The 26,710-nt window shown below is 35.6% G+C and overlaps 2 protein-coding genes across 3 annotated transcripts in view; one reads left to right on the top strand and one right to left on the bottom strand.

Annotated features, from left to right (window-relative positions):
- The window catches only part of LOC119797889 (hemicentin-1-like), a 33,722-nt gene extending 16,261 nt beyond the window's left edge, over positions 1–17,461 (bottom strand). Inside the window, exons 1-8 of the mRNA XM_038307145.1 lie at positions 17,237–17,461; positions 16,583–16,987; positions 15,466–15,777; positions 12,732–12,992; positions 12,377–12,661; positions 12,098–12,215; positions 11,386–11,452; positions 10,323–10,709 (exon numbers count right to left, since the gene is read on the bottom strand). Coding sequence (XP_038163073.1) covers positions 10,323–10,709; positions 11,386–11,452; positions 12,098–12,215; positions 12,377–12,661; positions 12,732–12,992; positions 15,466–15,777; positions 16,583–16,987; positions 17,237–17,297 — 1,896 coding nt within the window. The 5' untranslated portion in view covers positions 17,298–17,461. The remainder of the gene's footprint in view (positions 1–10,322; positions 10,710–11,385; positions 11,453–12,097; positions 12,216–12,376; positions 12,662–12,731; positions 12,993–15,465; positions 15,778–16,582; positions 16,988–17,236) is intronic.
- Positions 17,462–19,509: 2,048 nt separating this feature from the next.
- LOC119797899 (myeloid cell surface antigen CD33-like) lies at positions 19,510–26,027 on the top strand. Of its 2 annotated transcripts, none has more exons than XM_038307159.1 (6): positions 19,510–19,566; positions 19,881–19,999; positions 20,347–20,745; positions 23,182–23,502; positions 24,911–25,019; positions 25,090–26,027. In XM_038307159.1, the coding sequence occupies exons 2-6, from the start codon at positions 19,954–19,956 to the stop codon at positions 25,193–25,195; spliced, it is 981 nt and encodes a 326-aa protein (XP_038163087.1). In that variant the 5' UTR covers positions 19,510–19,566; positions 19,881–19,953; the 3' UTR covers positions 25,196–26,027. The 2 variants fall into 2 exon arrangements, with proteins under 2 accessions (XP_038163087.1, XP_038163086.1); XM_038307158.1 differs by having other exon boundaries at positions 19,516–19,566; positions 19,906–19,999.
- The last annotated feature ends 683 nt before the right edge of the window (positions 26,028–26,710 follow it).

A 26,710-nucleotide genomic window follows, 5' to 3' on the forward strand; every position in this document is an offset into this window, starting at 1 on the left:
AGGCCAGCCGAGTGGCAACCAAAGATTGACGTTGAAAGAAGGAATCTTAGGGGACCAGCCAAAGCCCTTAAAGCAATGTGGGGAAATTTTGAATGGCTCGAACTGAATAAGATAACGTGTGTTTTTTATGGTTTGAGAGAGGTCTCATTACTTGCCTCCTTTTTATTATTTAGTCATTATTTTGAGTTTGCAATATTCCGACATTTCTTCTTTCTAAAAATTAATGTTGATGGGTTGATGAGACATATATATATATATATATATATATATATATATATATATATATATATATATATATATATATATATATATGTGTGTGTGTGTGTAAATATATGTATATATGTGTGTGTGTGTATATATGTATATATATATATGTGTGTGTATATATGTATATATGTATGTATATGTTTGTGTGTTTGTATGTATCTATCTCTCTGTATGTTTACATAGATAGATAAAAGGGAAATGTTCTTTTTAAGGTTTAAGGAGATGACAGAAGTAAAAAACTTCAGATTTTTTGTAGTTAAATTTTTTTAATACTTCTAATACTTATTTGAAATATGATGAAAACTGTGGTACCTGTGGCATTTTATCGCAAGGCAAATAATGAAAGTTGAAACCAACGACCCAGTCAGAATCCCCACCCCGAATATGATGAGGAACAGAAGCAGATGGTTTTTCAGAATATTCAGAAAACATTTTAGAAGGTCTGCGAAGAGAAAAAACAAACAAGTTTTAACAAAATGTAATCTCATAAACAATGCATATTTCTGATTTTTAAACATATGTTTAAAAAGACTCACCTGTAAATTGCCCATTTGATTGTTTGACCACTCCTGAGGAGTTAGTTATGTTATTGCTGTAGGTACACGCAACAGCATTTTTTAAATATTCGGATAATATAGTCAGGTTAGTTTTATCTGAGAGCCCGGAGATGTTGAATAACACTATGCTTTCAGAGGTGTTCACCAGCCAGTGTGTGACTTCTGATGAACGAAACTCCTTACTGACATGATCGCAGGTATGGACCTCACACTGATTCATAGGTGAAGAGGGGGGAGGGTCTGTCATTAGAAAGGAAAAATGTTTGTAATTATAATTTGCATTTAAAGTAAGGATGTATTATATTGTTAGCAGCCTTGTTGATAGATGTGGTCCACTAAGAAGCTCCACCATCACTGATCCACTGCTCTGAGTAGCTTTTCTAAAAGATTGCATCCTTGGTTGTGTGTGTTTTTTCCCCCCTAGACTCTACTTTTGACAAGAATTTGATTATTCAGGAAAAAAAAACAACAACAGTAAAGTTAACCATCACTGGGGAAGATTCAATGCAGGTTTTATACATTTAAAAGTACAAAAACCTAAAATTTACATTTATCAACCTTTAAATACAGACACCTGGGTGTGTATGTTTGTATATATATATACATATATATATATATATATATATATATATATATATATATATATATATATATATATATATATATATATATATATATACACATATATATATATATATATTAGTGCTGTCAATCGATTAAATTTTTTTAATCGCGATTAATCGCATCAATGCCTGAGTTAACTCGCGATTAATCGCATTTTAATCGCAAATTTTTTTTCTGATTGAAAATCATTCAAATACTCTCGATGACATACAAAAAATACATACAGGCTAGGTTTGTGCCAATGTTCTTTTTTTAAAATAAGAACAGGTCACAGATACTGATATATGCCATAGAAACATATGGCAAGAAGATGGCATGTAGCAAAAAATAACAAATATGTAGCCAAAAAAAAGGCCCTGAAAACAGGCTGATGTAAAAGACAGTCTTTACAGTTAATACAGTCTTTTGAACAAAGACAAGCATTTTACCCTACTGCTATAAAATGTAGTACAGTTAACATTAGATGTTAATTAACCAAGATAATAATGAACAATTTTCAATCAATACATCAAAATCAATAGACCGACATCACTAGATGGAGGCAGTCTATGAAAGTTACTTTTCAGACTCTTAACAAAAATGAGAACACACACACACACACCCACCCACCCACCCACACACACACACACAGACACACCCACCCACACACACACACACGATACCGAGCTGTGACAGCAAGAGTGCCGTAGCAGATTCCATTTCACCTCAGTAATCTGTTTTCTCAGCGTATTTCAGGTTGCTACTAGTTACCAGACACTCAACTTGTTTGTTGGTTGTGGGGCTTAAAGAAAAGGCACTAGCGCTACCCAGTGTATGAGCGTCTTTTTTCCTTGAGGAGCTCTCCGCTCTGGAAGCCTATGAGAAATGCATAGACTGGGGGAAAATAGCCCCGCCTTCCCGCAGGCTGCAGCGGGATGTACTTGGAAAATTGTACCATAAAACCACATAGCGTTAATCTCACGTTAAAAAAATTATCGCCGTTAAAATGGCCTCGCGTTAACGCGATAATAACGCGATAATTTTGACAGCACTAATATATATATATATATATATATATATATATATATATATATATATATATATATATATATATATATATATATATATATATATATATATATATATATATATATATATATATATATACATATATATATATATATATATATATATATATATATATATATATATATATATATATATATATATATATATATATATATATATATATATATATATATCCTTCAAATAGGAACAAAAGTTACTTTATTTAAATTTGACTCTTTTTTTTCCCCTAAATATTCAACACTAATGTTTGAAGGTGCAGCCATCCTTTACTTTGACTCTGACTTAATAAATTCCAGTGTTTAAGGTGTTAAGGTAGGTGAAGGTGCAGTTTCTGCTTTTTTAGATCAGACTTAAGCAGACAGAAACAGCAATGACAGTCAAAAAAAAAAATTTTCCTTTGTGAGTTAAATAAATTGCTTGCTATGTGTTTTATTATAAGTCACATTAGTATCAAGTAGTGTTTATCTAAGTCACAATAGTATCAACCAAAGGTTTTGTCATCATTATAAATAAAAAATTGTAACACACCGCAAGGTCCAACTTCTCCATCAGATGACTTTTCTGTTGTTTGTACTGAACCTGAAATGCAAGGAAGGAATAGAAAATAGCAACAGAAAACCTCTATACTGTTAGTAAGATAAAGTAGAGCTATTAATACATTTTTAAAGGTACTACTTTCTGTGATATATGTATTGTTAGAGTCCAGCAACAATAAAATATAGTAAATTAGGAGGGCTGGATCCTAGGCAACAACACAATTAGCTTTATGTTTAATATCATGAATCAAAGTTACAAAACATCTGATTTCAAAAAAAGGCAGTTGTTTTGGCCTCACATTAAATAAAAAAATTCAATCCATTACTCCCAAAAATAAATTGAACATTTCTGTTACCTGTTGCGGTGAGGAGCAGAGCTGCCAAAATCAGACTAATCATCTTGACAGAATAGAAGATATTGATGTTAGTTTGTTCCTGCCAAAAACACATTTCAGAGTGAGTTCACACAAAATGTTATAATAGGAGAAACAGTTCTTTTTTACCGGGTGAAACTGGTTCTGCAACACATTCATGCCTGACAGCCCGAATTTAAATACAGGATGCTGAAAACTACATCTGTAGTTACACTGAAAATCTTTAATAACATTGCTTTAAATGTTTTCACAAACAGAATTTTCTTACCAAAATCTGCTGATATTTCTCTATAAAGAAGTTATAGATGATCTTTATCACACAAGATATACACGATTCCTAACTTTGGTAAGTAAGTTAAATGATTAATTTTATAGATAATTATCAAACATTATACCAGAGAAAGCACAGGTAACAGAGATAATGCCTTCAAAATTACATTTTACCTTTTTCTTGCTGAGCCCTTGGCTTGTTTCAACTCGATGTCCTCTCCACACTGTTTCTGATCTGAGCTTAGTCCTTTTCTCTTCCTCCTCCTGCTCTACTTGTTTCGTCTTCAGATTACAGGAACTTTCTCTCCACATCAATGCGTTTTATTTCCTCCTTAAGTTAACTTGCTTTTGCTGCAGTGTTAAAAAAAACCTTTTAGAGGTTTAAATCAAAGGTGTGCAGGCTCTTTCTGTTTGGGGTTTGCAGATGAAACTCGACTTTAAGGCAGTTTTTCATTATCCCAGAGTCCACAAATATTAATCAGTTTAACTGCTAATAATTGTAATAATTGAAATTCATTGATTTCACATAGGAGAAGTTTACCTCTACATTTAACCCATCCCCTTGGGGAGCAGTGGGCTGCAATCGTGGAGCGCCTATGGAGCAATCAGAGGTTTAGGCTCTTGCTCAGAGACCCAGAGTGGCAGTCTGTGGGAGTGGGGCTTGAACTCAGAACCTCAGGATTCCAATGTCTATGCCCTAACCACTAGGCTGCCAAACCCCCTTACTAGTCCGCCACCCCCCCTTACACATAATTTCATTTTAAACATAAGTTCCTTTTGGGTTACAAAAGACACTGAAAGATGTGCTAGCTTTGAAAAGCAAAACCACTTATTTTTCAAATATGAGATAAACAACTTCAAAACAGCCTGTTGGGGGGAAAAAAAAACAAAATTGTACCTTTTATACCAACTTTTGAGCATAACACTATGGCAACAGCCACAACTAAAAATACTCACATTGCCTCAAATTGCAACATGACATCTCATTAAAGACTTCCTGCATTCTGAGTCATCACAGAAATAACTTTTTAAAGGTTGACCACAATTTTACCTTGAAAACAGAGCACTGCCTTTTTTGGTGTCCTGTTTTGCCAGTATAGCTCTGGATGATGTCCCAGAGCTAGATAATGCCCTTCAGACGTTTATGACTGTTACCATAAGGTTCTGCTTGGTTCTTGTATATTAAGCTTAATTGAGAAGTATTTTGGGAGTAAAACCAAATACAACAAACACAGAGACACGGAAAGGACGGTGAGAAACAAAGAGTGTATAATAACTAAGCTAGAAAGTGATTGGGATAGGAAACAGTGCATAAAAATAGAGAAAATAAAACAAAACATCAAAAATAGAAATGCAGAACATGTGCAGTAACTCCTAGAATTCTGCTCCACACCTGTATGAGATGAGAGAAAAAAACAGAGCATATAAGGCTACCAAAATAAAGATCATAAAAAGCCTCAAGAGCAGCAAGTAGATGTCCATGTGGGCAAACCTTATGTTGATGACACAGTATTATTTACTGTAGTACATATCTGCAGAAAGTAAAAAGCTTGCACAGAGAACGATTTGCATTTCCAGCTCCACAACACAGACTACTCGCCTGAGAAGCTAATCACTTGGTAAAGGGAACGCTATGAAGGAAAACAAAGCAGGGGTTTTTCTTTGTGGACTTGGATTAATGGCATAAATATCTGTAAGCAGAGACAGCAATTGCTTACGAGCCCACAACCTCTTAGGGGCCCCTTCACTGACACCTGGTTGGCCCCCTAGGCAATTGTAGAGTAGGACGTCTTTTTGCAGATTTAATGGTGCGAACATTTTCTCTTAAATCCACCTGATACTAAAGGGACTAACCGCACTGGACCGTATAACTGCAATATAGATCTTAAAAGAACAATGTATTTGAGTATTTTATTTTTTACACTACAACTTGGAATTATGGGTAACCCAGAGCGTAGATTAAAACCATAACTGCTACGTACAATGTGTTAGCAACAATGGATACCAAAAAGAGGTACTTAAGTGGATTCCAGAAAAGAAAAAGGAAAGAAGAGGTGCTGGAAGAACAGAAAAAACATTCCAAAATAAACACGTTCTTTCAAAAAACCGAAGAGGGAGAGGTGGACATTGCTGTTGCAGTAAGTAAAGATTGCGATAAGCATCTCCCTGAAATAATTATTTGAAAGAAATAATTTGAGCAGAGCATAAATACAAAAAACCCAGGCTAAAGATGCCAAGATCATTTCAGTCATATGTTGGCATTTACATATTAAAACCTGAAGGCCTGGAAATTATATTATGGATTAAGTTATCTCAAACTGTAGAGGTGCTTAAGTGTCACCCTGTAACTTCGCTGCCACGTAGTGACAAGGCTGTTCATATTTACCTTTACTGTAGTTTAATCAGTAATCTTAGTTTCATTTGCATTTGAAATTTGGAAGAAGAATAAAGAATACTTGTAAAGATAAAGAACTTGTAAAGATTATTGAAAGCTAAAAAAAAAAAAGAATTACACCAATCCTGTCTTTTGTCTTGTGTAAGAAAAAGGTTCCCAACAGAAGAAAATACTGCTGTTATCAATAAATGGCATACTAATATATATTTTAGTTGTCAAAAAAAAATCTAACCACCAACTTTAACACTAACACACACCCACACACACCCAAACTTGTCTTAACATCTTTACTGGGCCTTTCCAATTACAGTTCCATTACAGGTTAATACCTGACTCTAACTCCCACCTAAACTCAATTCTCAACTTAGTCCTAGAACCCTGACCCAAAAACAACAATTCCACTCTTGGATTCCAGGCATTGGGTCAACAAGGAACATTCGGTCCCCACAGCATGATATTTTGCCAGACAATGGCCCCCACAATTAATTAAAAACAAGAACACACAAACACCCATGCACACACATAAACTAAAGTGAGAAACTTCAAAAATCTGTATTTAGAAAACTGATAAATGTCAACTGTTTGTGTTATTGCTGCATGATTTTGGTATCTGGAAGATGCATCGTTACTGCAACTTAAGAAAAATATAACACATAAACATGTTAATTTTACTTCAGAAAGTGAATAAAATGACTAAATGGATTTAACAAAAAATTGAATCCCACTTTATTTTTTCTGTAAACAGTCGGTCAGAAAGACTGCTCGTGGCTTCAACAGCAGTTCATAACTGCTTTTTAATTTTCATCATAACTTATTTATGCAAAAATAACATGTGGCTATGTGAAATCAGAGTATCCACCAGAGGGCACTGGTGCTCAAAGATGTGAGAATAACTTGTGTGAGTCAGACAAGTTATTCAGGTGCAAAAAAAAAACACAGCAAACTACATCTAATCAGCATCTAACTAAGCAGCCTTGCAAAGAACATGCAGGGATTCTCAGTTACATCTAAATACATATCAAACAATGAAGAATTTGTTCATCAGTATTTTCATCTCCCTTTCTGCTGGTCAGAAAAGACCGTTCCAGTTTAAGAGCTTTTTTAGTATGAAAGTAGTTTTCAGGCATGTGATTTCCACGAAGTAATAACTGATATTCCGTCAAAAAGACATTAAGATTGTTGTATTTAATGCTCACCCCCGGGCAATGTAATAATGATATACATATGCTAGTTACTATTTATTAGATAACTTTTGAACTGTCATGTGCTGTTCTGTGAATACACATCTAATTGGTTGTATTAGGCCAACAGATGAGACTGTGAATCAAGCTCAAATCATAATCAAACAGTCAATTCTTCACATATAGAATAAATTCACACCAACTTCGGTTTGAAATATAAGAAATTATCAAAATAGATAATTAAATAGTGTGAAATACAAGGAGATTTAAAATAACAGCTAATCCTGAAAGAGAATACTGATTTAAAGTTGGACAGTCAAAATTGTCTTTCAAAGCCTTTATCAAATTTTATTGCCAAATGTGCACTAATGCCTGCAATTAACAACCCAATCAGAATCCAAGTTCTGAGGACATTAAAGGAATAGTACACCCAAAACATGATTAGCCTTCATTTTCTACTCACCCCCATGCTGAACAACACTCTGGAGTACTTTTTTGATATCTCAAATGCATCTGGAGATCTGGGAGGCTTCTTGCTGTCTGCTGACATTCAAATAATGGAGGTCTATGGTGACCGAGACAGAAAGCTCCATAAAAGTCCACAAAAAACGTGTCAATATTCCTCCATACTGCTCGTCCAATGTATTCCAAGTGTCCTGAGTGGGTAGCATCCAGAATTTACTGCCGGCTTCCGTAGCGTCGTGAGCGCGCATGTGCGCGCTTTCAGGAAATCCTATACACTACTGTTTATGCTCTAAAAACATTCTAAATGACTTCGTTTCGAGTAAATTCTGGATGCTACCCACTCAGGAAACTTGGAATACTTTGGACGAGCAGTATGGAGGAATATTGACACGTTTTTTGTGGACTTTTATGGACCTTTCTGTCTCTCTCTCTATATATATATATATATACATTTAGGCCTTTTAGTGTGGTGCTGGCATGTGAAACTCGACTTCCAGGCTCTTTCTCTTAATCCACAGTCCAAACAGTTTACTTAGTTTAACTGTTGACTTTAAATGGATCGCGTGAGGTACAATAATTTTGATTAACAAATTAGGGAAAACTTGAGGAACTTCAAAAAGCAGAAGCTCTTATTTCTTCAAATACAATATGACATTTTTCAGTAATAGATATTGCTCTATTTTCATGCCATTACAAAATGTTGTAATTTCTGCCCAAAGGTTTGGCATAAGACCGATCCATCTAAGAGCACCCGGTTGGAAATAATCTTCATAATTGAAAGTAGAATAAATACATTGTGCATTTTATTTTACTGTTACTGTGTGAGAAGCCAAACCTATACATTTCTGTTGCTTACATTGCAACACTATAATGTTACCTTTAACCCAGATGGCCATAAGCAAAACAACATTTCTTCAACTGGAGAAACTCAGCAGATGTATAGAAGTCTGAGGCTTTAAAACACAGTTATCAAATACAGGTTTTAGGGGTTTGCTAAAGTTCTCACTGAGCTTCTTTAATCTCTTTGCTTAGGTTAGTTCAGGAGAAGCTGTAAAAAAGACTTTATTTCTATTTATAGACTGTACTTTCAAAATAAAAGCATATTTTCATTCACAGTTTGATTCTGTTCCTTCAAAATTACAATTGTTTATTCACACAGAGTTTAATTTAAATAGTGTAAATATTTGGATTAGCATACGTTTACACCTTTCCTATTTGTTTATTAGTATGTTGGTAATAAATTAATGCTTGTGGTTCACTAAATCTCGACCCTCACATACTAACGGAATTAAAACCCCATCATGATGACTGAACTATATTGATGAAGAAAAATGTTCATTGAACTGTTCTGCTTGTTTGATATATATTAGTAACATGATCACGCCACAACAAATTAAGTTTAAAGGTTTACTGAAAAAGGAGGCCTAGAGGTCATTCAGTTGGGATAAAACTTTTAATGGAAGTTTGGTTGAAGGTAATTAAACATTGGGGTAGACTCAGGAACCCTCAGATAAGCTAGAAAAGACACAGAGATTGCTATGAATAAATGTAACAGTATGTTTTTTGTTTTTCTTACTGAAAATATACATGATGACATGGCATGATGACTCTATTAGGTGATAGGTGCAGCTACACTGATGAAAGGGACTGTTGTGGGGAAAAAGTATTCAACTATGCAATCCAGTTAAAGGAGATAGATGGTAATTCACTCAGTCAGCATTTTATTATCCTTTTTGCAAAGAGAGAGCAAGACAGTAAACCTTCCAGGTCGATGTTCTGCCCTATTCTGGTTAGACAACAGTTCCTCTCACTAACTTAAACCCTATGGAAAGGCTGCAAAGGTTGCCAGAGCACAATGAATCATAAAAAATTACAGATAGTTGGAGAAAACAGAAAAATCTTATGAATAAACCCTGAGAAAACGTCTAGCTTGTTATAAGGATTATTTTTAACCCAAATACTCCCTAATAGATCAAACAACTCCTCTCCCTTAGACACCTCATAGCCTCCGAGGCCTGAATGACTGCTTTTATAATGTAAAATCAGCCCTCATAAAATCAGTTTATGTAAAAGGGAATTAAAAGGAGAATACATTTTCTGACCACAGTTGTCTAAATGTAGCATCCAGTCAGCCCAACTTTGTATATTCTGTAAAATAAAACTAAGACGAGTCTGCTCGGTCAGAAGGGATCATATTAACAACTGTCCTGCTGTTTCTATACATTACATTTCTAAACAGGTAATTAGCTATGCTTCCTACTACCTTATTAATTGAAATATATTCAACCAAACCCTTAGTAATTTTTTTGTTTAATTTTTGCTTTATAAGCTGATAAAATTTTAATAATTCAGAAATTGTACGATCTTTTTATTGTTTAAGTAAAGTTAATCTTTTTTTACTGAAAAATACCAATAATTGTTAAAAGAATAACAAAATAAGCAGTTCTTCCATTTCACAAATGTCCCAGAGGTGAGGACAGCACAGCAGCTGTCTGCCAGGCCTGCAAGCCATAGAAAAGCTCTCCAGAAAGGTAACAAGCAACAGAATAATATAGTATTTATTATTTTAATTAGCAAAGTTCTTAGACCTCCTCTAAAATATCTTTCACAGTGGAGTAAACTGCCTCCACTTCTCCTCCTTGCCCCTCTGAGACACACTGGGTTATTTCCTCATCTTGTTTTATTATCAGGTCCTCCTCTTTGTCTTCCAATGCTATATTTGCATCTTCACTACTGTCTTTCCTTTGCTCTTTGGACTCTTGTTTAATTTCCGCATATTCTGTCAATGTGCTCTCTCTCTTTGCTACCGCTCTTGAATTCCTCTTCAGGTTAGAGAAATCAATACTGGCATAAAGCACATCTTGTGGACCACTGCTGAGTTCCAAAGAAGACTTCTCTGTAACCGTGGCAACATTCTCAGTTTCCTCTTGAACATTGGTTATGTTATTCTGAACTGGTTTAACATCGTCGACCTGTCAGGAACAGGGAGAAACTGGGTGTCAAATACAAATTTTATGAGAAAACAGGCAATGTTTTGTGTTCACTAACACTATATTATTCATTAGCAATTTTAAAGTGTTTAGTATAGTCTAATCAGCTTTAATACATGACTGTTATTACTCACGCAGAGCCCTTACTACATTGACTGAAGTCAAAATAACTGCTTCCTTTTTCTTATATTTATCTACAAACATTTTCTAAGTTCTAAAAAGGCTGTAAGTGTTCAGACATGGTTTCATGTCAAACCTTAATTTTACTTTAGATTATAAGTTATGTCATCCCTTTTAAAGAGCATCTGTTTCACAGCCATTACCTTATGTACAACCACTGATAATGTCATGTTGTTACTTGTACAAAAGTAACATATGATTGTTAGAACCAAAAGAGAGCAACTAAGTTTATATTACAGTCCCTAATATTGATGTAAATCCATAGCCTAACGCAGCTGTTGAGCCATGATCACATATTCAAACATTGTGCTTTTATAAAAAGGGGATATATCAAATATTAATAGAAACAGCTTAGTGTATTATTTACTTTATGTCCCATTTGGATTACCACAAACTGATTCATGAGTCCCCTAAGTTAATTTTCAGATTACGTTAACTGAAAAGACATTATTAAATTAAGATTTGCAAAGATAGATACCAGTGGATCTGCCTGAGAGATCATCTTCATTGTTTCCTCCAGTTTCTCAGAGTTCTTCTGTTGTTTCCTGAGGAGAAATATGTTTTTAAAGCAGCAACAATCTGGGAAGACAAATTAACCTGTCTGAATAACTGAAGTGAGAAGATGAAGATGGATTTAGCATTTGTCTCATGAAGAATGGCATGCACACACACCAGCAAATGTTTCTCCTGCGATTTGTAGTGAAGACCATGTGTTGATTTCCATGGACTTCCATAGATTTTCAGTCATTTTCAACCTTTTCTATGCCCTAACCCTAACATTAAACCCAAACCTAACCATTACCAATGCCTACTTCACTCTAACCCTCTCCCAATTGACACCTTGGCCTTACTAAACCTAACTATTGATAAAAAAACGTGTGAGGACCAGCAAAATGTCCTCACTTTACTACAACTAGTCCTCATTGTGATGGTCAAATTGGAAAAATGGTCCTCACTCTGATCTCTATAAATGTGCACACCCACATCCATCCATCCATCCATCCATCCATCCATCCATCCATCCATCCATCCATCCATCCATCCATCCATCCATCCATCCATCCATCCATCCATCCATCCATCCATCCATTTTCTCCAAATGTGGCGAAAAATTGGTCTTTATCTGAATATGTACAAAAATTTTTTAAACATGCATAACACCAAAATTATTTTAAAGTACAACAATGTACCTGTTGCATCGTGCAGCCAAACAACAAATGGCAGCTGAAAGCAGAACCCCAATCAGGAAGGAAACAGTGACTTCAAGCCAGTGAACTGTTCCTAAAATTGTTTTGGATTTAATGGCTGCTTAGGGAAAAAACGAGAGACAGAGAAAACAGTTTCAAGCTCAACTATCATCATTCATATAGAATCGTTGTTTGTAAGTGGCTGCAATGGTTACAGGTAGAAATTAAAAATGTGGAAGAAGATTTCATAGGAAGCAGAAGTCCTCAGCTGGAAAAATTTACCTTCTTTTTCTGAGAAGTCTTGTTCGACCTTGAGCTTTTCTTTTGCTTCTCCATTTTCATGGCTACTGTGGCATTCAACACTGCTATAATTGAAGGTTTTACTGTATATGGTGAGCGTGGTGTTGACAGTGTAGTTTGACACTGTGTTAAGGACAGAGTACTCGGTATGGTTCTTCAGCTGTGGCCATGATATGGTGGGTGGAGGAAACCCCTCACTGATGCAAACACAGGTTAGGAGCTCTGACTGAAGCACACATCCAGAACCCTCCAGGATCTTGGAAAACCCTTAAAACATATGATTCATGAGTGTTAAATAAAGAATGACCATGAGAACTCAATATTTAACTTTACTTACAAGTCACCTTTACTTCAGTGTATACAGACTCTGTGACGCCCAAGTGAGTCGCTGTGCAGACATATTGACCAGAATCCTCAGCTGTCACATTTGACAGGACTAGTGTTGCTGATCCAGTGTCATTTAGGAAGTAAAATCCACTTGGTGAATGTTTAGTCCATACAACAAGTGATGGAGGGAAGCTATCAACATTGCAGCTCAAATTCAGAGCATCTCCTGTCTTCACAGTAGTATATCCAGTGATCTGAGGTTTTCTTTTATCTATGGAAGAGAATAATGCCTTTAAACTATCCATTTTCTAAAATAAATATAACATTTATATTTGGTCTATAACATTTATAATGGTAGCAGGGACCATATTACCCTATAATCAAGTGCAAATAAAAGGAAACAGAGGGTTATCCTTTCTAGAGAATAGACAGGAGTGTGTTATGTTTGAAGCAGACACACAGCAAGAGGGTTCTTCAGCTTTATTAGCAACCTTAGGGTGATAAGTGCTGTTCAAATAGGGCTAGCAGTGTGCTAGCAGTTGTGTACATGATCTGCATCAGTAGCATGATCTGCTCCATCAGCTCATTTACACATGCCCAACCATAACATGTCTAATATTTTTTTCTCTTCCAAATTATAAAAAAACATACTAAACTTCACCGTTTACAATGTTAGTAATTGTGAGAATGAAATGCATTTACATCCTTTCTGTTATTAACTTGTCTGTATCCAATCTGTCTTTAAAATGAGTCTGAAATGGCTCCTTCCAGGAGCTCAATTCAATCAGTTTTGGATTTTTATATAATTTTAGTCATTTAGCCTCTTAGTATCCACATAACTTCTGGGAAATTCGCTATTTTACATACCCAAATGGAAAAGCAAATAACTGAGGAACTGTATGCCCAAATTACATGTGTGATACATTATTTGAAAGCTAAAACCTTCTAGTTTCTGAATATATACATGAAAATTGGGTGAGTAAAACACCCAAGCTGCATCAAGCCAAGCTGCATCAGTTCAAACATGACTTAAAGTTGTTGTTTTTTTTAGTTCTCAAAAATAACAGGTCTTTTTTTAACAGCAGTTATAAGGACATGCTTGCTTGTTGTGGCTGCTTTGTCATGCTACATTTCAACATGCTGCTATAATTGTGCTTTGGTGCGTGCTATGTCCGTAAAATGAACTAGGTGGTTGAATTGTGGAGAATCTGCACTTTCCAACAATGTCTAACATGTGTATATTGGCAAACATTTTACAAGTGTAATTTTCATGCATTCTGAGTTATTATTTGTAAACACTTTAAAACGGGTTTTGAGAGGTTAGAGTTTCATGTTTTCATTTTGTTGTTTTTTTTTTAATGCCATATAGTGCATTACTTTAAGAAAGACACATCTAAAATACAGATAAAAATGGTGTAATGATATTTAACCAGACTGCTCTCAGCAGGTCCGATGATAATGTCTGACAAGCTATTTATTGGAGAGAATGTAAAACACATCCACTTCTCTCAGGGAATATGACTATAATTCTTATACAATGTAGTTCACCATTCTCTGATGATTTAAGATTAGAAATAAGTACTTTTGATACTGTAATGTTTTATTTATTTATGGCCACCTGGATCGATACCCATAGAGCCAAGGCTTACCACATGGGGTTCAAAAAATATACATTATTTCTCCTCATGTACTCTGTGTGATCTATACAGCTTAAAACCTTAATATAATTTGGAGTTTATAATGGAGAGCTTCAGTTGTTTGCAAAAAAAATTTTGGCCGTTTTTTTTCTGGCTGTAGTCTTAATCTGACAAACTGAAGGCTGTCCAGATTCAGCAGAGCAGTCATGAGCACCTTTCCTACCCAAGACAGAGTTCCCTTTATGAAGGACCAAAACTGACATAATTAATAATAAATGCAAAAATAAATGAATCCTCTCTCAGAATTATTTTTATTCATTTATTTATTCATTCATCCTTTTACTTACTTATTTGTTTATGTGTCTATTTATTATAATTTTGTATGCATTTCTACATCGATATGCAAATGAGGAGGGGTGGTGTCTTAAGACTTCATCTTCTACCTATCGTTTAGATAGATATTTCTGCATCACACACCTCTAAATTACTTTTCCTAATTTATTTTTTTCCAATTTTGTATAGATTCAGATTTGTATTTCCAAGCCAGAACCTATGCATAAAGTGTTTTATTTCTGCATATATTCTTGATTATGTCGGTTTTGGTCCTCCATATTCCTACTGTTGACTTCATGAAAGATCAATAGACAGGAGTTGGGAACAGGACGGAAGAGCTTCAATGACAACTGTCTGCAATAAGCCTTAATTTAGGCACAGGAGCTGCATACAACATGTCCTTACACACACATCAGAGCCCAGCCTAATTCTCATATGCCACCTGGTGGTGAACACCACAGACTATACAAAAATTATTCAGGGTGTGAATCTAAAACATTGTTATTCTATGCCTTGCCACACAGGGTGTGACATGTACAATTATTGTTTTCAAATATTTAAAAGAAGAAACTCCCTGTAGGACACTTTTCACATATAATTAGCTTTCTTCAGTTTGAACGATCAAACATTTGGAGTACTTTAAATACTGTAGATCAGGTTTTACACATATTTGAATAAGCATAAGTTAAACATATTTTTGCCTTTATATTACTTGCAATTCATACATGAGAAATTCCAGAAAATCAACATCTTTTCAAATATTGAAGTACTCACAGTTTACTTTCAGATTCACAGTCTCCTCTGTAGTTATGCTATCTTTGAAGCTGACCTTACAGGTTATATTGCTGTTGTGGTGTTTAGCTGATGGGTTCAAGGTCAGAGTAGAGCTGTGTCTCTGTGTGACTTCAGTCAGATTCTCAGTTTTAAAATCAGTGTTGTTTGCTGTGACGTTGGTATCAGTTTCTCCCCAAATCCAGCTGATATCCGGAGGAGAACCGGAGCAGAAACCAGGGGCAGTGCAGCTGAAAGTGGCCGGTTGTCCCTCAGTCAGTGGGAGATTTATCACAGTGGGCTTCTGCTTTAGATCTGCTGAACACATAGTTCAATAAACAAAAACCAGGGGAGATTAACAGGATAAACAATTTCCCAATGACATAACAAGGATTGTCTCAAGTCTCAATTGGACACTAAGCAAAATTTTAATTTGGGGTCCTATATTTCTACAACTGATATTAAATCCTTCAATCAAGAGTCTAATGATCAAATCACTGACACACCTACTACAGACTCAGTGCAGCTATGGCAATCCTGTCTTATTAGTAGCATCGATTATCACTAAAAGCAATAATGTAGTTTATTTACAATAAAAGTGTTATGTTTCTTCCCAGCTGCAGCAACAATGTGCAAAAATAAAATATAATACATGAATGAATGAATTATGATCAAATAAATTTTAATAAAATAGGTTTGTCTCAGAATAGTTTAAACTGTTATTTCTTATCTGTGTACCAGTAATAATTTATGTATAATTAAATATATATTGATGAAAGAAATTCTCAATTCTATCATGAGAAATGTGTTTTGATGCTATAATCATATAGATATAATTATATATATAAAAAAACAATCAATTGTACTTTTGCTCTGGGGCCTTAAGCAATCGCTTTGTTTGCTTCTGCCTTTGGCGGACCCTGCAATGTGGCAATAACTGTGCGTTAATTAGATACTGATGCAGTTTCTGCAATCTGCACACAGACGTCAATAAACAATAATAGTTAGTTGGGAGCTTTTAAAACATTAAATCTTAAAACTTACGAGTAAGCCAAAAAACATTATATATTTAAACATGAGTTTTATAACTGAAGTCACATTTGTTAGTTACATTTCTTACCGTTAACAAAGATGGTGGTGCTTTGAGGGAGTGCAAATCCGTCTGGTTTATCATTGTAAAGACCATTAACTCTTAGCCGATATGATCCAGAATCAAATGAGGTTAGGTCATTGATTAAGATGCTACAGTTCCTCCGACTCACATCAGGATCCAACAGCACAACCCGTCCTAAGTATTCTGGTTGAACTTTGTTGCGGTTTGTGTGAAATATTATATCAGATTCCGAACATTTTCTTTTCTGTGGTTCACATTTGAACCAGACAATATTTTTTGGTGTAAACCCAGAAGCAGTGCTGAAGGAACATGGTATCACAACACAGAGTCCAGCCTCGGCTGTTATTACTCCCTCACTAAGAGTAATGCAGTATCCATTGATACAGAATGGTCTTCCCAAGGATGATTCAGCTGTTAATATAAAGGAAAAACACAACAAAGGATTTTTAGTAATTTTTCTTTTCAATAATGTTACATTTTCTGTATACATTTAAAAAAAAAAATTTTTCTCTAACAATACATAATAGATAATACATAAACAGGATCAATTTCACAGAGAAAAGCATTTATCAGTGAAAAAAAAGATAGACTTAATATAAAAGCCAAATATTTTCACAGACAAATGCACTAAATAGTTAAGAATAAAAAAAAAAAACCTACCTGTATAGGTGTTAGAGCCCCTCAAAGAGAAAAGCACTGTTGTCCAGAAGAGGGCAAACATGATTCCTCAGGCCATACTCTCCATTTTTAAAGTGTAGCCATCAAGGCAATATCGAAAAAGCAGAAAAGGAATAAGCAAAAATTCTAACTTGCCTCCTATATAAATTTCTAAAATAAAGTAATACAGGATGTGGTTTTCTCTCCTCAGATTTTACCGTAAGTTCATCTCATCCAGGGGAGTGGCCAGTCTCACTTTTCACCCCGTTTCGTAGATATCTGCTAAATAAGGCTAATATTTTCTACAGCTCAGCCAAATGTATGTGCAATCTCTGTCATAGTCTGTATCCTATTCAAAATTGTGCAAATTATACTGAAATTAATTGTCATCACATTGTTATTTATAAGAACGTAATCCAATATTTATCAAATATTGCTACATGCGGATTTTCTTTTCCCAATCACTTTTGTTCATTAAGGTTCCTCTGCCTTGCTTCTCTTTTTAACTTGTTTCCGCTCTGAGCAACATTTCAGGAAGTGTGTTTCCCCACACTTTAGCAAAATTCCCTTTTTGCAAGGATAGCATGATTTCTTAAAGCTGTAATGTGTAACATCACTAAAACAAAGAGAGAGCCAGGAGATCTTGCAATATTACCTTTTTTTTCTCCTGCTTTTCCTCTCTTTAAAAGCCATGCCTCCTATAATCATGCGCGTGAAGAGCAAAGAGTTTAAACAGAGAAATAAACTGCATTCCTAGAAAAAAAAAAAAAAAAAAAAAAATACTTATCCTCCAAAGTTAATTTATTTTTAAATGTTTATAGTTAATATTTAAACTATGGGCAGACATAACATGATAACAACACTGTAACTTTTAGCCAGAAGGAGAGCGCTAGACATGCAACTTCCAGATCCAGTGTTGCCAACTTAGTGCTTTTATCGCTATATTTACTGACTTTTCAGTCCTCTCTTGTGCCCTAATTTAAATTGTCTAGCGCCAAATCTATTGACATTTTTCTGTGATAATGGAAACCTTGGCAACAACACAGTACTCTGTTTTCCTTAGCAAGGATCGAGTGGATCCTTAAGACTTAGTCTTAGACAACCTTTATTGTCATTTCGTATACGAAATGAAATTTCTTTTGCACAGCTTTCAGAACATTTCCATTTCATAAAGTTCAGCAGTGACTAAATGTGAATGGCGTGGGAGAAAAGACATGGTGCCAAAAAAGGCATTGATATGGAAGTTCAAATCATTAATATAAATTGTGCAAATATTCAGTAATTTGGTTTAGCGTTGTCGGTGTGATGCAGAGTTGGTGACATAATTTAGAGTTTTTTTCAACAGTCTAATGGCAGTGGGGAAGAAACTGTTGCAGAATCTGCTGGACCTGCATCGAATGCTGCAAAGCCTCTTCCTACAGTAGATGACAGCAAGGAGAACAGTCCATGGTGGGGGTGTGAGGGGTCATTAATAATGTTACGGACTCGGTACAAGCTGCGCTGGGATGAAATGTCTTTTATGGAGGGAAGAGGAGCCCCGATGATCTTCTCTGCTGTTCTCACTACTCTTCTTTCTTCCAGTCCGAGGAGCTGCAGCCTCCACACCACAAACACAGATCACAGATTTTATCTTAGCTGGCTCTTGTGTAGGGGCCTCTAATTGCTGTAAAGCAATGCTTTTGCTCATATGGCTCACTCTGCAATGGAGTTGACCCTCACAAGTTACATGAACAAGTTTTTGAGAAGAGCAGCCCATGCAGAGCATCTTTAAAGATTCCAAATGCGACCCGCTAAATTGCATTTATTTTAATTTTTTTGTATGTGCAATAAGTAGGCAGGTTGCAAAATATAGCAGAGTAAATGTAAACATGTGCAAAATGATTTGATTGCACCTATTAAAATGAGCAGATTTTTTGTACTACAGGGAGTTTGATGGTGGCCATAAGAGAAAAATGACATTCAAAGCTAAGAAAATTGAGGAAAGGATGATCATTATTTACAATACAATAATGGTAAATAATGATCATTATAAATAATATTCATAGTATAGCTTGTTGCCTTTCTTAAAGCGCTAACAACAAAGGAAAGGAGAATAAAACCTATCCATGCTTTGAGCATAAAGAAAAAAATTCTGTTTTGAAAAGATGCTCACTCTTCACCCCAACCCCCCATACCCCTATTTCTCTTTTCAGGCTCTTTTAAAATATTGTCTTTTTAAAAAGTTACAAATTCCTTATTGCATAAAAAAGGAAGATCCTATACAGAGAAGGAAACAGTTTAGACTTCAGTAGAGAAAGTCACAGAAGACGAGCAGAAAGGAGAACAGCCAAAAGGTAATTAAGATCTTTAATAACTCTAGTTTTAGCACTCATCAGATTGCCAAACAGAATTTAGCTTAGTAGGTAAAAAAAATAAATGAAGAAGCTCAGGATATTTTGGTTGAATTAAGCAAAATTATGACTTCAGCTTAAGAAAGTAGCAAAACTGTGCAGCATATAAATTCTTGTCATATTTGTCTTAATTGAAAAAATCTAAAGTCACATCTAGTTGAAAGTCAGGTCTGTCTATATTTTTCATGATGTGTGTACAGGATGAAAATCTTGTATTGTATTTTATGATGTCGGGTCTGAACATTGCTCTGATCCAGAATTTCTCGGTGACTTCTGCACCAGTTTCCTCCCTGTTGGAAATGAAGTGGATGTTTCATACATCAAATCAGGATGTTGGTTTTCATCTGGTTAACAGTTTCTCTCTCTACTAACAAAGGTAATGTGTCATTTGCTTTTGTATTTAGTGATCCTAACAATAATAATAACTGAACTTTATTGATCTCACATTGGAGAAATTTACCTCTGCATTTAACCTATTCTCTTGGGGAGTAGTGGGCTGCCATCACAGGGTGCCCAGTGTGGCTTTAAGGGTCTTGCTCAGAGAGCCAGACTGGCGGACTGTGGGAGTGGGGCTCGAACTCAGAACCTCAGGATTCCTATCCACTAGGCTGCCACCTCTCTAACAACAATAACATTATATATTCACCTTTTTGTGTAGATATTGACTGAAAAAAGAGCTTTTTAAAAGCTCACTAACTTAGTACTTTTCTTGTTTATCAACAGGTGCATTAGGATGGGGAGAACAATACTGTCAACATCTAGGTTACTGTGTTAATTTTGAAAACATAACAGCAGAGGCTGGACTCTGTGCTGTGATACCATGCTCTTTCACATCTCGCTTTGAACCCAAATACATTATTTGGTATAAATGTGAATACCACAAGGAAATATGTAGAGTTTCTGACACTGTCTTTAATTCTAACAAGAGGAGTTCAAACGTTCAGTCTGGGTTCAAAGGTCGAGTATCACTGCTGGAACCTGATGTGACTCAGAAGAACTGCAGCATCATAATAAATGATCTCAGAGTGTCTGATTCTGGATATTATCAGCTCAGAGTTGAAGGAGAAGGAGAAAAAGATAAATTTACATTTACTGTTGCAAAACTACTACTCTCTGTAACAGGTAAGAAACAGCACAGGTTTGCATGATCAGATGTCTAGATGTAAAGAAAAACGTTATTGTTGATATTTTTTTTTACCTCTAGATATTTGTAATTGTAGATAATTGTCGGAACTAACCTTTCCTTTTGTTTTTTAATATAAAAAACATCTACAGTTGTTGTGATTTTATGTTCAATGCTCATCTGGGTTGGATGCCACATTAATGTTGTGGATTTATATTCAATTAAATTCCCAGCCAGCTGGGTATTTACATTTCTGATACTTGAAGATGTCTATTGCCCTCCCCGGTAGGGGTGGTAAATATCTTATTTAATCAGATATTATTTGTTATATATTTTGTGTATGAACACTAGTTGTGTGTTAGAACAATAAATGAAAGAGGTGATTCGAGCAACAATCATGGTCAAACAGTTAATTCTGCATATACATGGAATAAATTCACCTCAACTTCTGTTCAGAATATAAGAGTTTATTAACAAAAATCATTCAGCTTCAAGTCAAACATGTTTCAGTTTAAAACTCTTCACTAAAGACTAGTGAAACTCAACTAATCTAAACTACTATGTACAAAGAGGAAGGGGAAGATGGTTGAAAAGCATATTACAGTTTAAGATTGATTCTGTGTTTGAAACCAAAGTTTATCTGGAAGAATTTGGGATATGATCAAATTCGCTTTTTACTAATTTAAAGAAATTGGAATGTTTTCAGACCAATTCACAATGCAAATCCATGAGGTGTATAAAACTTTATTTGGCCAACTAATGATTTATTAAATCATTTGCTTATTCAAGACCCAAAAACCTTTAGTCAAATTATTCAGGATTCCACTACAGACTTCAGGATTCCACTACATGACTCTTGGTAATACCTGGTAATCGACTTGTAATGAGCATATGAGGAACACATGAACACTAATGTTATATCAGTGTTTAAACCCTTAGTGAAAGGAAGCATGTCCAAACTTCAACAATAGCTCACAACATATTCCTGTAGCATTGCGTAGCATGTGGTCTATCCTGTTAGCTTTGTTGTTACTTATCAGTAAACACATGAAATGATCAACATCATCAAAAGACATATTGTTTGTTCTGTCAGTAATCATGCCGGTCCTGCAAACCTTTTTGTCCATTTCCATTTGGAAGGCTCGAGTTTAATCCAGTAACAGCTCAGCAGTCAGGCCAACAGCAAGGCAGACTCTCTATGTCTTAGTGGCACACAGCAAGGGTCCTCTTTGTTTCAGTGGCTCATCAAGGCAGGCTTCTCATTCAGTCTGGCTCTATAAGTTCTGAAACTCGAGAGAAATGTGTTGCAAAAGGTCTGCTTTGCAGCAGTTTGGTTCTGAAAGGTCCATGATGACTTATCTTTGATGATTCTGAAGATCTGGGTCCTATTGAGCCCAGATCTCCATTCTTGCTGAAGATCCTGCCGCAGTGGATCCCAGCTTCGTGGGCAAGGTAGAGGAGGCAAAGAGAGAAAGAATCCTGTGTCCTCTGTGGTTTTGTTGTCCTCACAGAGAGGGGGCTGGGAAGTCACACCTCTGTGGGTTGTCATGTGACTTGCCTCTGACTGCTTTGGCTGAAAGGGGGGGGCCGCAGAGGTCCCCCAGCTGTTATTCACCAACTCTGCGCCCTCTTCTCTGGTCATCATGTCAAGATAAAATATGGACACTGGTTCCCAATGTCCAAAACCATGATCATGGCATATGGCACAACACAATTATTAAATCTTTCCAGTCAGATTTATTATGTAAGATTTATCTGCATCTAATAGTGCTCTGAATGAATTACAAATGACAGACTTGCCTCCCCTTTAGGCATGCAAGGCCTTTAGAAAGCCATTGAATGACATCTTAACAGCAGCTAACAACTGTAACATAAGAGCTCATTCAGTGTATGCTAACGAACTAGCTGTCTCTAACTTGTTTCTAACATAAGGACAAAATAAACTTCACTGTTATGTTGAATTACCTCACCTGTCCAGCGGAAAGTCTGCAACCACAGTGTCCGTTTTAAAGTCCACTCCTACTTTTTCTTTTTTGATTTGTTTCTTCTTCTCAAAATAAAGTATGGATGTTCCTCCATTGCAACAGAAAGTGAAGTAGAAAGATTTACAGTTGTTTTTGCTTGTTTTTAACTATTCGGCAACCAACAAGACATTTTTAGATTAAGGTAAAACATGTACAGTAAGGCCCACAAGTTTGTCCTCTTTCGGCTCCAAAATGCCGACACAACATGGCATCTCTCTTTGGGTGCACCTCCTCTTATGTGTGAAGCTACTAAGCTATAAGAATGCTCTAATGTTTGACAATATATTATTAGACTTTCACAGAATAATTATCTATCAAAGCAATGCTAGATTTTTGCAAATAAGATGCATAGCTTTTGCATGCAGTATGCATTTTTTGGAGGATTTCAACAATGAACTGTGTTTCCATCAGATCTTAACCAAAAGGCAGAATTAAAGATTCCTCCTCTGACTGATGGACAGCAGGTCACTCTGACCTGCACTGCTCCTGGTTTCTGCTCTGGGTCTCCTCCTAAATTCACTTGGATGTGGAGAAGAAAAGCAGAGAACAGCTCTCACATCCCAGGAAACATTACTGCTTCAACAACTGAGAATCTGACTGCTGTCGCACAGAGTCACAGCTCAACTCTGACCTTTAAACCTTCAGTTGAAAACCACAACACCGATATAACCTGTAAGGTCAGTTTCATAGGAGGAAAAACCACAGAGGAGACTGCAACACTTAATGTAAACTGTAAGTACCTTATTCAAAAAATCTTATTAAAGATTTTTATAATTACATCTTGAAACATTTGCCCAGAAAATGCACCTATTTATATTGGTGCTTGAATGTCAAGTAATTTATAGTATTCATCTCACAGAAGAGGATCAAATAAAAATAACTGGGACATGAAGTGTTTCCTCAAATTACAGCTGCAGATAACATTACTTTCTCAAATAAAGTAATCTTTCCCTTTTTCAAATGCTTTGATTTATAATAGGATAGCCAAATATAATTTCATAGCTTATACATTATAGACTTTTTTTCTCCATATATTTACAAAGTACAGCTAAAACTATGCTACATGAGGAGTTTTACATTGAGCACATTCACTCACAAAGAAAACATATCATAATAGAATGTATGACAACTGAGATTCAAAAATTGGATTGGCGCTTACTTCCTGCAGTTCAACCCTGATAAGGCCGAGGTGGTGGCAAAAGCTCCTGATGATTATTTGAGTGACCTTTTACCCCTTTGATTCTGTGGATGCTTTTAAGAGCAAGCTCAAAACCTATTTCTATTGCAAAGCTTTTTAACAACTCCAGTGCATCAACCATTTTCTTATGACTATTATTATTTTATTATGATGTTTTGTTCTGTTTTATCTTTTAATTCTGCAAGTTTGTGAAGCACTTGGTGACATAAATGTCTGTAAAAAGTGCTATATAAATAACCTTAACTTACTTACTTTTACTCAAATTTAGATGTTTTGATAAAGTCAACATTTAAAGCATGTTAAATATTAAACATTTCCTAGTAGCATCAGGGCGAATCAGAGGAGGCTGGACTTGATTTCAGCACAGCAAAACATCTGAACATCCCTGAAGGAGGAAGTTAATGTAACAGTGAAATGTTTGTAGAACTGTTGTGTCACACAATGTTCCTAAGGAAATGTTATGCAATTGGGTAAATTTGAATTCAACACAAATTACCTCTTAAACTTTATTTAGCCACATAAATGTTATCTTATTGAACAAACTATGTCCCCAGATATTAGAAAACCTATCATATACTGTATCATAGAACCACAGGGATCAAGATAGTCTGAGCTGATTTTGGACAATGTCCCTGGATCTTCAGGACTGTATTTTAAGGACAGAGGATAACAGCATATTAATCTAGCTACAAGAGAAAAAGAAGTGGACATTTCTCTTTTTCCAGCATTAACGTAACTGCAGAAGGAACTGGACGCTACATTTGTACAGCAACATATCAGAAACATTAACTGACAGAAGAAGTCTATGTTAAAATAACTTCTTATAACATTTTCAGAAATAAAATACAATAGATAAATTGTCTTTTTTTAAAGTGCAGTTTAAATCTTGATATTCTTAATTGCAATTCATTTCAATTCACCAGTGTTTCTGTAATTTTACAGTTAACCCTGTGAATCATTGTGATTCTGCCTATGGAGCGCTTCCCTGGGTCGTTGCTGGTGTTTCACTTGGTGTAAATGTTTTGTGTATGATCCAAATTTTGGTCCTTTGGTAAGTCTTGTTGTATATTTACTGTCCAAAAATATAGGTTGTACATTTTTGACAAAATCTTTCTTTGAAGGAACTCAAGAAGAAAGATAAAACCCGCTGAAGTTGATCCAACTTATGTGTCTCTGCAAAAACTTGATACATCGCCAGAGTATGACGTGATTGTCCAACGACGATGACGTGTCTACAAGAATCACCGATATTTGAACTAAATTCACTGTTATAGATGCAAAGAAAGTTAAAGAGCATGTCTCCCATGAAAGAAAATCTGTTTAAATCACATAGAAATAGTAACCATCTCTGGATAAGAATAAGATGAAAACAACTACAATTAGAATGAAGATAGATTTATTTATCTATTTGTAATTTTAATGTTCCTGTCTTCTGTTGGTTTGGGTTACTAAAGTTTGATATTTTGTTTCTTTATTAAAGTTATAATGAACTATCTGGAATTAAGCTAAGAAATAGCAGTTAGTTTCAGGATAACTGCACATCTGTACCTTCTCTTCTGCCAATGCTAGAAAGCATCGCCTAAATATATTCTGGTTGTATTGAATGTCTCCATGGTGACAAGTTTACAGTCTTTGACGGAAATGAAGTGGCGTATTCACGGTTGCATCAGGAAGAGCATTTGGACCTAATGTGTTGCTGTGGCAACAGCAAGTCCCAGAGCATATTTTAATCATCAACCGCATGCAGTGAGAGTAATAGAGACACAATGAATGGCAGAAACCGAAGCTCACTTGATACAAAAACACTAGAAGTTAGTATACGCAGTGAGAAACGAGCATGCCACCAAAACTGGCATGTAGGAGAGGATTGTCCACTATACCTTTAAGTATTATTTTTGTATATAATTTATTTCAATGTCCAAAGCAATGCCTAAAAGATAAACTGATTTAAATTTCCTGGTTATCCTGTTTAACTCTGTATTGTTGCTGTTCTTGTAGAATCAGTCAAAATAATTTGATATTAGCTTCCAGCAAAGATGGAAACACATACCTTCCAATGTTATTGATACTTGTGTTAAAAAATACTCTGGTAAAAGTGGAAGTACTGAGTAAACTTCTTTACTCAAGTAAAAGTAACAAAGTACAGGCTTGTAAATTTACTTAAAGTATAAAAGTAAAAGTAGAAACCACTTTTTTCATGCCGTTGCCTACATTTTAAATGGATGTCTGCCAATAGGACTAGATCTCCGTTGTGTTCATTTTCAATCATCTCGTCGTCCATGCTACTATGCTAACGCCACCGCCACCAAGCTGCAATGATTTGCCGCCAATGAATACCGCCGAATCTGTCGATTCATCTTGTAGTGGTGCGTCAAATGCAACGTAGATTCCCATCCAATTAGATTGAATTTGTCATGATGGGTTCTCAAATGGAGACCCAGTTATGCAGAACACCACAAGGCGGACACGAGGATAAAAGTTCAACAGTTTATTAAGCACAACACTATATGAACTGGGATCTGGTTCGGGCCTGGGTCCTGGTTTCACTGGAGTCTGCGTGAGAGACAGAGCTGTTATGAACTGCTGGCAGGGTTTGGTTTACAAGTGAGCTCAGATAGTACCTTGAGGGTTCTTGAGTAATTCTCCTTGGGGGAGTTTCTGTTGGTTCTGGAGAAGAGTTTATCAGCAGAGTCCGTAGCTGCTTCAGCGTCTCACGTCTAGCTTGAACAGACCTTAGTTTGG

The sequence above is a fragment of the Cyprinodon tularosa genome, unplaced genomic scaffold (genome assembly GCF_016077235.1).
Source record: "Cyprinodon tularosa strain WSP-4 unplaced genomic scaffold, ASM1607723v1 ctg60, whole genome shotgun sequence".
Classification (NCBI taxonomy): domain Eukaryota; kingdom Metazoa; phylum Chordata; class Actinopteri; order Cyprinodontiformes; family Cyprinodontidae; genus Cyprinodon; species Cyprinodon tularosa.